Raw genomic sequence first — 13,055 nt, forward strand, 5'->3', positions numbered from 1 at the left:
AGCGTCCTTGTAGTCTGAGCCAAATTCCTCCCTTCCAAGCTGCGTGCGCATAAGCCGAGTCTTTCCTTTAGCCGCGAGCCAGGCTGTATTTTCTCATCCTTGCAAGCCGCGCGCCCTTCACCCTTCCAAGCCGTCTGAGCCGCCACCTTATTTTGGTCCTTTTTCCCGTAAGTTTTGGTTGAATTCTAGGTATGTCCAATAAATATTAATTTTGGACTCTAAACAATTTAATTTTGGATTTAAGTTGGATAATTTAGTCTTAAAGGATCTTTTAGTCAATTTTTTGGAGAAGTTATTTGAGAAAAAGGTTGAATTGATTTCAACCCCATCTATTGGTAAGTTTGAAACTCTAATTAAATATTTGGTAGATATTGGTTAACAAAATTATTAATTTAATTTTGTCCATATTTAGAACTAAGTAAATTGGAGATTTACTGTCAACCAAAGAGTTAGTATCTGTTTACTAATCTCGAGGTAAGAGATTCTCCTACTAGACCCTCGTATTGAAGTTAAGAATTTGCATATAATTTCTGCATAATGTATTGATGACGTATATTGATGATTGATAGTAGTGATTGAGTTATGTTGATGATGATGATTGAGTTTTTTTTTTTCACTAAATTTGAAAACATATTTAGTTTTAATTTAAAATTATAAAATTTTAATTTAAAAATCAAAATTCTTGTTTGGCTCTAAAAAAGTATATTCTATGTTCATGATTTCTTAAAACAAAATTTAAAAACAAAGAAACTGGTTTTTGTTTAAAAAAATGAGTTATTTCAAGGTTATTTTTTTTAAATCATCCTTAAAATAAGTACATCAAATACATTTTAATTGTTTTTCTTGTATTTTTTTGTTTTTTAAATTATTTTTGTTGTATTATTTGTTTTTGAAAACATAAAAATAAAAATGAATCATGAACCAAACAAGTTTCCTACATTCAAGTAGATAATCGAGTTATATTATAAATTTAAATATTAAAATAATTTATCTATAAAGCCATACTTAAGTCTCTGTGACAAAATCAATACTTTGTTGCATAATAGTCAATTTTACTCAGAGTGTGTTTAGAGTACATCTTCAAGTGTTTAGTTTAAAAAATAAATCATTTTTGCAAAAAAAAAACTAGAGAGTTTGACAATCACTCAAAATAAAATTTGGAGTATATTTTAAATTATTATCATTTTTTGTTAAAAATGAGTTTTTTGAAAAATATTTTTTCTTATATCAATCCAATTAGATTTTTAATTTGAATGTTAGCATCATCGTCTTTTAAATTATATTCATATATAATTTTATATCCAATGACATAAAATTATGGATTTGCTACAATCTTGTTCACTTTCTATAAAATTTAAGAAAATGCAAAATAGTAAAGATTTTAACCTCCATTAATAGAAGTTAGAGTTTGATAAGAAGCATTTTTCATATTCATACAAGCCATAAATCTAAACTCTATCTACATTCAACTTTAACATTTTGCATAATATGGTTAAGCACAAATTAACCATATTTTTCATCCAATATCTCATTCTATAATTCTTACGTTTGAAGAAAAATCCTTTCTCGCCATCCGAATAAGAAAGTAGGTACTATTTGTATATTTGGCACATTAAATATTCAATTATTTGTTAATAATGTGAAGAAAAATCATTGATAATTAATCGTACCTTAAAAGAAAAATTAAATTTAAGAAGAGAGAGAGAGAGAGAGAGAGAGAGAGAGAGAGAGAGAGAAATTGGTAGGTCAATTATTTATGTACTAGTGTTGGTGTTATTTTAAATGGTAAGGGTGTGGCAGTGTTTGACATGTTCCCCCTGATTGGTTTACTTGTGTGCAATTGCAGCCGGCGACCGCGTCGTGGCTCCCACCATATCTAACGCTATGCACGGCTGGTCAACCGGTACCTGTCGGTTGTCATAAAGCCTCAGATAGTTTGTTTGGATCACTTATAGGGAGAATCATCATAAACAAAATGCTAAACTATATATTGTTATTTTAACTAAGTTTTGTTTAAAAAATTCTTATTCGAAATTTATATTTTTTACATAATCTTTTTTTTTTTTTTTTGTATAGTTATGAAAGTGAATTTTTAATTTAAACTTTAAAAGTGCTAGAAAATGGTGAAGTTTAACTAATTACAAATCTTCTAACTTTATTAAATTAATTAATAACATTAACATCAAAGATGAAAAATAAGTATCGAAGTAAAAGATTGTTGTTAAAATGTAAATCTTGAAACCTATGAATTAAATTGAAATCAAACTCTGAAGGAGTAAATGTGCAATAACTTGAAACTTAATAACTAAATAGAAATTAAATTCAAAATCTATGAAGCAATTTTTTTTTTTTTTAAGTTCTAATATTACTTTTGATATTTATAAGAAGGTTTTGAAACTACCCATAAATAAAAATCGATTATAATTTATGATATGTGATAAAACTTGAACCAGTGTGGTAGTGATCTAAAATGGATGTGATTTTAATTTTTGTTTTAAGTTACAGTCACGTGTATTTTCTACTTTAAGAGAAATTTCAAAATGTTTATCAAAGGTTAATATGGTAAATTACAAAATTTGAAAGAATAAAATAATTTTTTTTTGAAAGGAAATGGCACAATTGAGAAATGTTTTTCTTGCAATTGAACATACGAATAAAACGATGGAGAACAGGTAAGATTTTTTAATCTTAAAATATAGTATTTTATTATGAATTTGGGACAACGTATGAATTTTTTATGGATCAAATAATATATATATATATATATTAAAAGTCAAAAACTGAATTATATTTGTCAATAAAGATTAGACTGAATTAATTATATTTAATCCTTAGACTCAACTGACATTTTATATCACATCAAATCAATAAGTTTTATGTGTAAACAAAATTAGCAAACATTGAGTAAGAAAAAGTCATTTTCTACGACCAAAATAATTATTTTAAAAAGAAAACAAATTAAAATGGAAAAAAGTGAAAATTATGAAGAGTAAAATTAATTTGAACTTTTTAGATTATTTAGTTTATATTATTTTATAAGTTATTTTTCTTAAAAAAGAAAAAGGAAAAAAGGATTCTATATTAAAAATTAAAAATCAAAATAGAGTTTGAAAAGATTGAAAGTCAATATAGCAGTTGTCGTAATTGTCTGCTAATTGGTCGGGACTTTAACCAATACACACAAACACAGTACATCAATTCTTTTTTTTCTTAATTCCTTTAACTTGCAAGAAAAAGTTACCGCAGCATCATCAACAGTAGCCTTTTTTACCCTCATCAACGCATGGATGAGACATCTCAATCTGCTACTTTCCCAGTTTTACTTTTACTGTGTTATTCTCCCATACAGTTTTTTTGGTTAATTCTATATTTTATAACAATCTGTCTTTATACAATATTATAGTTAACTTTTTTCTTTTCTTTTTTCTTTCTTATCATGTATTTTGAGTATATATTAACTACCATTTACAATGCTCGAATAATATTAATATAATATAGTTTTAAAAAATTAATTAATTTTATGATGATGAAGTTTTTTTTTTTCATTTTTAAATTGAGCTAATTGTTTCATATAAATTTTCATTTGGATATCAAGTTTTAAAATAATTTTAATGTACAAATCTAATTCTCAATGTATATGGTTTTTAAATAGTTTTTTCTTACAAAGTTCAAATGAAAATAGCTTAACGAAAGTTATCATGTATTTTATTTTTAAGATTGGATGTTCAAATTCTTCTACCTTCAGATCGTTATACTAGCGTAACCCTAGAGGCAACCATATTTGTTTGTTTCTCACTTTCACATTTTTGCGAAGCTCGTATAGGATAGACTCTTTGGTTAGAGTATAATTATATTGAATGTTTTATATTTGTAAGTTAACATGGGAGAAGAAAACTAAATTACAATGGAAAAAAAATCAAAATTTAACATGTATTTAGTACTAAGCCTAACTTTTATATGTGTGTTCTTTTTTTAGAAAAAAAAAGCACTTTTTTTTTTTAGTTTCAAAATCTTAACTAAAACAAACTTTCATTGGGTGGAAAACAGTAAAATAATGGTAATAAAATAAACAAAACTTAAAAAAAAAAAGATTGTTACTTACAAAGTGGCCAGCTCCAAGGATCCAATAGAAGTGAAGATTTTTGTAAGACTTTGTGAATCCTTTTGTTGTATCTTTATCATTTCCACAATATAGAGGGGCTCTTCCTGTACTTAGAAAACCTTTAAGCCCTTCCCACCTATAACAAAAAAAAAATTGTATGTCAATTATACCCTTCTATTCAAGGGCAAAATTGTCCATAACCCAAAAATAAATTATTTTTAGAAAGTTAGAGAGAGAGAGAGAGAGAGAGAGAGAGAGAGAGAGAGAGAGAGACTTGAGCTTATGAACCCATGCTTCAGTTCCTTTGGTTGAGCATATAAGGTCCACCTGTAGACAAAAACAAATTCTCTTTTTATTAATATATAAAATTAAAATTTTCAAAAAATGGGAGGAAAAACAAAGGACTTAAAATGAAGAAGCACTTCACAAAAATTATATATTGATGGAATATTCAAGTGGTCCTAAACATTTTAGGCCTAACCCACTACATATCATTCAATTCAAACCATATTATAAAAGTAGACAGTTTAAAATATCATATATCTATTATAATAATGTCTTTCTTAGATGGAAGATTCCATTTCCTTCACTTTTTATTTATGGTTTTTTCTTTCTACAAAAAGAATCGATACTAAAAGAAAATCTGTAAGAAAAGGTTGCCAAATAGGGTTTTTTTTTTCCTTCTTTTGTCTTTTACACAAATATACTAGAAATCATAAAATTCATCAATAAAATACGGTGTTAATTGCTACTCTATCTTCAAACTTTCTAAATAATATTTAGAGACTATAAAATGGAAGTAATTATCTCTCATAAATTTGATGTACAATTTTTACATTATTATAAATTTGAGAATTCAATTTTCGTTATTGACACACAATTACAGTTTTGATAACGATTAGTAAATATAATTATACTTTTATTAGTCTATATAATTTTATAAAAACCGCATAAAACAACACTTTAGAAGAGAGTTTCTAATGTGTAGATGATAATTTTATTTTTTAAATTAGATCGATCGGATTATATTAATTAGTAACTAAAGTTTATTGAGGTATTTTTAAATATAAAATCAGTATTTAATAAAATATAAAAAGAAAATTTCGTATTCCATAGTGTATGTTATAAATAGAATTTGACAAACTATTATATTTTCAGATTTATTCAATTTTAAAGAAAAAAAAAAAAAAAAAAGAAAGGAAAGAGAAAAGGAAGCTTTACTTGGCCATTGTATATGGTCACCTCCACTCCTTTCGCAAGCAACTCATCAACCTACACAAGAAAAAGAAGAATGGCAAATTAAGAAAATTGGAAAGGGAGAATAAATAATTTGCTATTTGTGGCTAATAGAATTAAATAAGCAAATTATTTTGTTTTACCTCATTAATTCTTGGTTTCATGAAGTCTTGTTGAAGACTTTGGAAAACATATTCGGACTGCCCACCCCATCTGTAAATATACAATAATCTTACCATATTATGTATAATTCACATTTTTTTTCATATTATATTATATATATTATTTAAAGAGAAAAAAAAGTAATACTGACGTCACATTATCTGGGATTATTTTTAATTTTTTTCTTATGCCACCATTCATCAAATCATATAAGTTAATAGAATCTCCTCCCACTGTGGTTCTTAATGAACTGAGGTATCTTGAATATCTTCTCATTGAAGCGACGCCGTTTGATATGTCCATTGCTCTTTCCGACGATACTGAATCCGCTCCCGAATCCAATAAGAAGTTATAGAAATCCTAAAAGTTCAACAATTTAGTTATCGTTTAGTTTTCTGAACAATAAAAGACTGATTTAAATAATATGAGAAATCTTCAATTAAATAACGGAGAAGAAAAAAATGTTTCCCCTCTAATTTCTATTTTGGTTCCTCAAATTCAGGAGAAACTTCATATTGAAGAACTGAGAAGTCTCGTCAATTAGATTGACCCTTAAATTTAATTTTCATTTGATTCACAAATTAATTTTTAACTTTGATTTTGCACATAAAAAAATCTTATGTGGTCTATTTATTAAATAACTTAAAGTTAAGTTCAAACACCAAAATCAGCCCGATGAACGTTAGCGAAAATTTTGCATTAGAAGCGTAAAATATGAAAAGGCAAAAACCAAATGAAAAGGTGGAAATGTAATAAGTTGAAACATATATACCAAATAAAACTAATCTTTAAACTGAAGAAAAAACGAGTAACTTTTTTGGGCAAATAAAACTAGAATACTAGTTTTATGGGTTTTATACCATCCAAAGCTTTGAAATAATAATTAGTTCAGATTCAATCTTAAAACATATGTATCTCAATCTGCATTCTCCTTTAAACTTAAATAAACTAAGCTAAAAGTTCAAAAAACTTAAAGGTATAGTTGATATCTTTTCTAAGATAAAAACAAATTTATGACTAATTTGAGATTGACAGTAGAAGTAGTACATTAGTTAAGTTAAGTTTGGTTAACTGTAGCTCCAACTTTCTATAATAATGAATCGAGAAGTCAGAAATTATTTTCTATATTTATTTAAATGAGACTATGAATGTATATGAGTGGCATTTCCGACCCACGTGGGGGGCAAAAGAAAACAAAAGAAGGAAGAAAAGAGTTAAGAGAAAGTTGAATAATACCACACCATTACTGCTGGCACTGATCACATCTTCCAGTTCACTCCACGAGGATGTAGCTGCCACGAACTCACCCTTCTCTATTTCCTCTTCAATTCTCTTCGCAATACTATCAAATTCAATTAATACACCATTACAAAATTTTCTCATTTCAAATCATATTTGTAAATTAGTTAGCCAAATTAATTAATTTTTATTCATGTATAAAACCTTTGTAATTAGGAGTCTTAGCTTTTTAATATATTTAAGTTTTCAATTATTATATTAAAAATTACATTACTGGTTCCTTCTAACTCACCTGTTTGATTTGGCCACTCCAATGTCGTCAAGCCTTGACAAATCTTTCAGAAGAGGTCCCCATGAAGACTGCCGGCCGGTATCAATATTATATTATTATCCCCAATCAAAATGTTCCAATTTCCAATTAAAAAAGTATGCCGTTCATTATATCCAACCATTTCTTTTTTTTTTTTTTTGTTTCGGAAAAAAAGAACTCATAGTAAATATATGTTTATTTGTCTAAAACGTAAAATAGTAAATGATCACTGTTAGAACAATTAATCTAGATTCCAAAAATATAGAATATTAAAATTTAAAATCCAAAATAAAGCTAAATTCAAAATTCGAGGCTAAAAATGTAATATTGTAAGGATTAAATGAAAATTAAATTTAAAAATTAAATATAAAATAATATCAATCAAGTGGTCAAATGAAAACTAGTTTTTTTTCTTCATATTATTAACCAAATTCGCTTTTGTTGTCTGTTCTTATAGTACATACTTCTTTCGACTGAAATAAAAGAATGGTGTAGCGCTCACACGAGAAATTAATATTTCATACAATAGGACAAAGACAATATATTTACTTGGGTTTAGTAATATATCGAAATTTCTCTAGAAAAATATAAATAAAGTAAAAAGTAATGTGAAAGATGCATACTATAATAGGTTCCAAACCAACTGTAGCCACCTACTAATTTAAAACTCAAATATTAAAATCAAGTGAATTTCTTAACTACCAAAAATATTAAAATTAAACTTAAAAACATAATTTAAGCTAATTAATTACAATAAAGTCCTTCACTCTAATTGTAAAAATAATTACAAATAATAAAATAATGGTACCGTGTAATCTTGGGGGGAAATCCAACTATCACCCAAAACAACCCCTGCACGTTTCCAGCAACGCAAGTTAAAATCACTGCCGAACTCTATTTTGCTACGTGAAAGTCAAATCACATACCTCCAAGTGTAAGCTTTAACCTCCCAGCTTCAATAGCTTTTAAAGCCGATAACCCAAGCGTGACGGCATATTTTCCACCGTAGGATTCAGCAACAATGTAAAGCGGACTCTTCTGAAGCGTCTGATCTCTATTGAAAATCGCTTGTAAAAGGGTCGTTAAATCCGTGGCAGCTTCTAAATCCGATTTCACCAGCGAATTTGTATCCTCCACGAAACTGTACCCTGTCCCCACCGGATTATCCTTCCCCCAAAAATACAACTAAAAATTTAATTTCCAACCTAAATTCTAATTGGTAAAAAGAAAATTATTATTCCATCAAATTAAATTACCACAAATAAAAGGTCTGCTTTGTGAAGCCAGGTTGAGTTTCTAGGCTTAAGTGAAGCGTCGAGTGGACCTACTTCTTTAAAATTACCAATTCCAACTCCCGAAGCACCCTGAAGTAAAAATGGTTGGGTCAAAAATTGTCAAAATGAAATGAGCTATAGAAAACAAATGGAGAGTCATTGGTGCTTACGGGGCCACCTTGCAACCAAAGAATGATTGGCCAAGGCTTGGAAGGATTCTCAACTCTGTATGGACTTCGATAAAGCCACCAAAACATATGAGCTTCTGCAGATTTCATTTTAACAATAAAAAAAAGATCTAAATTAAATTAAACAATATTTTGAAAATTGAAAAAAGAAAATGAAGGATTATGAACGAGAGGATTTGTAGTTGGTTACTAACTGGGGCGGACACGTACGTATCCCCATTCTTCAGATCCGTCATTTGATCGGAAGGCAGAGGTGGGCCGGGCGTGGATCGGATGGCCAAAGAAGAGGAGGAAGGAAAGAAGAAGAAGATGGAATTGGTTATTCATTGGAGGAACTATGAAGGAAGAAAATGGTGAAAGAAGTAGAAGGGAATGGTGTTGTGAAGTTTCTTTAGAGGAAAAAGGGGAAGAAAAGCCTAAAATAGTGTTGGAGAAAAAGAGAGGGGAGATTCTGATATTTATTTATGCTTGGATAGTTGGACGGGATTTTGGGAGTGGGGAAAATAAAATCTTACACCTTAAAATTGGAAATTGGAAGCTTTTTTTTTTTTTTTTTTTTTTTTTTTTTAGGGATTTTTTTTGGATGGTTTTAGGTATATTTATGCACTTGATTATTATAATTATACGCTATTGTGATTTAGTTATAATATTTTGATTTAAATGTAATTTATTTTAATTTTGGTCGTGTCTAATCTATTTTCTTTTTAAAATGAAATAATAAAAATATAAAAATGATGAAATAAAATAGTAAAAAAATAGCAAATATGGATTTTGAAATAGGGTTAATAGTAGTTGATTAGAAATAACAAGATAGTATTTACTCTAACAATTTTTATTAGAATAGTCATTTTTTAAAATGACCCTTTAATAGTTAAATTGCAGATTTACTCCATGTTGTAGAGTTTATTTGTTTATTTATATTGTTGTTAGAATCTCCAACCATCAATAATTGGAAACAGCAGTGCGACAGTCAATCCTAGAACTCTACAAAACAAAAACTCGTTAATGGTTGAGTCACGGAGCTTAATTTCTTTCTGCCTTTTGTTGTGTATGAAGTTCTGAAGATACCATAGCGTCCCCATGATAAAATAGCCAAAAAAATGTATGACCAATTTTGCACGGAAACTGGTTGGTAAAACTAACACCTTTTCGAAAATATGGTATTGCTCAAAATCGGAATTTTATGGAAATGAAAATAAGAGAAAAGGAGAAGGCGAAGATAAGATTTGTTGTAAAAATATGGGAGGAAAGTTGTGGATTTTATAGTCTCTTGGAGCCAACACGAAGAAAAGTAACACACATTCGAACACAATGCTTTCGTATCCGTACAGATGGAAGATCGTTCGTATAAACAAAAAATAAAATTCTATTTTACCCAAAGTAAAAAATAAATAATTTTTTAATAAAAAATTATTTTCTTTTTTACATCGTCTCACTGGCCAAACCACACGTGGAAAGACCACAATATCCATATTTGTCTAACTACTCAAGGAATGTTTAAGGGAATGGTTATAAAAGGGAGGGTTGGGTAACCCAACCCATGTTTGAGGGAAGGGTTATCATAACACTAATTTTACCCCGCAATCTTTCCTCAACCCTTCTTCAACTCTTTCTCAGCCCTTCGTCAAATGTTCCCATTTTTTTCATTTATAATTTTTATAATTTTGAGTTTTGTTAATTTTAATATTTTTATTTTAAAAACACAACTTGTTTTTCGGTTATAAATTTGGTACAATTATATAATTAAAATTTTAATTTCTTCCTTTACTCTTGAATTATGTAATTTATTGTAATTATACAATTAAAATTTTAATTTAATTACCGCAAATCAACTCTATGTTTGAATTTCAATCAATATATTTGTGAAATTAAAATTTTGATATCAATTTCAACGTCATTGTTTTTTTGTTAATCAGCCTAAATATCTCAGGAGTGTCAATTCAATCAAAAAATGGCAAAATTTTAACAAACTATCATAAATTGATTACAACAGTTAGAAAACCATAAGGACTATTTGATTAAATTAAAAATTGGTGGAGCTGTAATTTCAACAAACCTATTATTTAGAGGTGGTTTGTCTATATTTTCCCATTTTCATAATGTTATTTTGGTTATTAAATTAAGCTTGGTTAAATTAACATAACAAATCTTTTGTTGTAGAGGTGGTAGGTTCATGAATTTTTTAACCAATAATTGTTGAAAAATGACTAAAATAAATATTTTGAAAATATATAAGTCACCATTAAAAGTAATAGGAATTAAAATCAATATTTTAAAAGTAGACTAAAATAAATTGAAGAGAAACCTAAAACTAGATTCATTGTAACTTTTTACTAGAAAACAAAACTAGAGTTGGTAAAAACATTGCTTGTTATTTTTTGTTCCCGGTTCTTCGTATTTTCAATTGTTATTTACACTCATTTACATGTTTACGGGTTCATGTCAAATTCATAAAAACCAATTTATTGAAACGTAACGTATACTTAAAAAATGTTGAAAATGAACATTGTAGTTAAATAAATTAAGACAAATTGTGTTTTACGAAAACTAGGATGGTTTGATAAATTAAATATACGAAATTCATGTATTGGATTTAAAATATGAATTTTTTAAAAAATTTATTCATGTAAATAATGTCTATACAATACATAACATATAATTTTTTTCATTATAAAATAACATGTTTATATGGTACCATAACTAGAAAAGACAATTATTTCCTTTTGAGTGTCCAAAGTAAAAGGTGTGTCCAACTCAAGGATATCTAGTAGAATAATCTCTTAGTTTAAAGCTTGGAGTTTAACCCTGGGATGCATAACAATTTCCAAATCCAACCTAGACATAAGGAACTTAATAATTTTATCCAATAAAATTATCAATTATAATCCAACTTTAATTCTTCAATTTGCTCACCTAAATAGGAAGTTCAAAACTAATTTTCAACTTGGATGGAGGTTCACAAATCATTTACAAAAATAAATAACTTTAGAACCTTAATCGATATTTCAAAATCCATCTAAAAATCCCAAAAACACCCGCCCAAACTCACCACACCAAGATTGGTGAGCGACAACAACAATGGACAACAACGGATAGGCTACGCAGATGGTTGTGGTAGACGGGGTTTGCATAGTGAAGGGTTTGTGACTAGGGTTTCTTAGGTAATCTTTTCTTAGAGGTGTTAAAAAAATCGATAACCCGACCAGCTCGAATTACCCAACCCAAACCGTAAGGGTTGGTTGGGTTAAATTTTGTCTTAGGTTGGGTTAGAAAATTGAAGAAAAAGAAGTTGAGCCGAGTAGCCAGGTGTCAAGGGCATAATTGTCCAAGGTATTATTTATCGATGGTCGTATGCCCGAATACCCCCAAATCACTTTATTTTTATGTCTTGAAAGTAGTTTAGGTTAATTCTTTTGTTTAGGTGTCGCCGAGTCACAGTGTGACATTTCGGCTTTTTCATATGCAAGCCTGCCAAGGCCAAAATTCTCAATATGTACTATAGGGGGTACATGACTAGTCTGACCCCCGCCCAAGCCTTGTCGCACTCTTTGCAAGTTAAGCTATTTTTTTTGCAATTGACAGTCTTCAATGCTTTCTTTATGATGTTTTCAACTATTTAATTTCTCTCTCCCGTTTTATAAAAATATTTTCTCAAGAACGAGGAGGGAGGCTACATCATACCGCGAGTTTGTCCGCGGATTTCGGATTTCGAACGGCTGACTTATTGATCGAGCTAAACAAGTTCCGCACAATCGTGTTGAGAAGTTACGATTGTGACAAGTGGTATCAGAGCCAAATCAGCTAATCGATGATAAGACCGAAACATGTTGTCCGCTAATCCATCGGGCAAGTCCCAAAAAGATCGACTAGTAGAGATAGAAGAGCAGATGCTCTACCTAGTCGAAGTTCCCGACTCCATCCGCTACTTGGAGTCTCGTCTCGATGAAATTTCCGAGAAAACTGACACAATCGATGCGGTAGCTGGTCGTATCGAAGGGTTGCCGATACAAGAGTTGTTGGCAAGAGTCGACACCTTGGAAGCAAACACAAACGTCGGAAGAACTATTAACTACGAGCGTGGGGAAAGTTCATCGGGCTTTACTGCCCACATGGAAGAACGTGTCAGCGAGCTAGATAGCTCTCAAAAGGCACTATTAGAGATGATAAACGGCATGTCAGAGGATTTTAGAGTCACCCTCGATGTCGTTAAGAATGAAATTGCAGACGTGAACGCAAGGCTGAATCTCATGATCCGAGCAATGGCAAACCAAGCTCCAGCTGGAGGAGCAATTTCGGTTAGCAAAGTAAAGATCCCGGAACCAAAGCCCTTCTGTGGGGCAAGAGATGCAAAGGCTTTAGAGAATTATATTTTCGACCTTGAACAGTACTTCAAGGCTACAAACACCGTCACCAAGGAAGCCAAAGTGACATTGGCAACGATGCATCTGTCTGAAGATGCGAAGTTGTGATGGAGGTCCCGATACGTGGACATACAAGAAGGACGTTGCACAGTAGACACTTGGGACGCCCTGAAGAGAGAGCTC

At 29.7% G+C, this 13,055-nt stretch overlaps 1 protein-coding gene across 2 annotated transcripts; it reads right to left on the reverse strand.

Annotated features, from left to right (window-relative positions):
- Positions 1 to 1,562: 1,562 nt before the first annotated feature.
- Positions 1,563 to 8,999, reverse strand: LOC103500527 (serine carboxypeptidase-like 51). 2 transcript variants are annotated; one of them, XM_051079859.1, is made up of 13 exons: positions 8,706 to 8,999; positions 8,494 to 8,588; positions 8,306 to 8,413; positions 7,976 to 8,234; positions 7,858 to 7,901; positions 7,032 to 7,099; positions 6,737 to 6,842; positions 5,652 to 5,860; positions 5,482 to 5,551; positions 5,324 to 5,374; positions 4,377 to 4,429; positions 4,103 to 4,238; positions 1,563 to 1,907 (listed from the first exon to the last, which is right to left on the reverse strand). In XM_051079859.1, exons 1-13 carry the CDS (start codon positions 8,836 to 8,838, stop codon positions 1,827 to 1,829), a joined length of 1,413 nt encoding a protein of 470 aa, XP_050935816.1. In that variant the 5' UTR covers positions 8,839 to 8,999; the 3' UTR covers positions 1,563 to 1,826. The 2 variants fall into 2 exon arrangements, with proteins under 2 accessions (XP_050935816.1, XP_008462093.2); XM_008463871.3 differs by having other exon boundaries at positions 7,976 to 8,216; positions 8,706 to 8,995.
- Positions 9,000 to 13,055: the final 4,056 nt, after the last annotated feature.

Source organism: Cucumis melo, chromosome 12 (assembly GCF_025177605.1).
Source record: "Cucumis melo cultivar AY chromosome 12, USDA_Cmelo_AY_1.0, whole genome shotgun sequence".
NCBI classification, from domain to species: Eukaryota; Viridiplantae; Streptophyta; class Magnoliopsida; order Cucurbitales; family Cucurbitaceae; genus Cucumis; species Cucumis melo.

Coding starts and splice junctions, on each gene's coding strand:
- LOC103500527 (XM_051079859.1), bottom strand. CDS start 8,838: ATGAATAACCAATTCCATCTTCTTCTTCTTTCCTTCCTCCTCTTCTTT. Junction 7,902..7,975: donor GTTAAAGCTTACACTTGGAG/GTATGTGATTTG, acceptor GGAAACGTGCAG/GGGTTGTTTTGGGTGATAGT. Junction 5,552..5,651: donor ATAATCCCAGATAATGTGAC/GTCAGTATTACT, acceptor GTATATTTACAG/ATGGGGTGGGCAGTCCGAAT.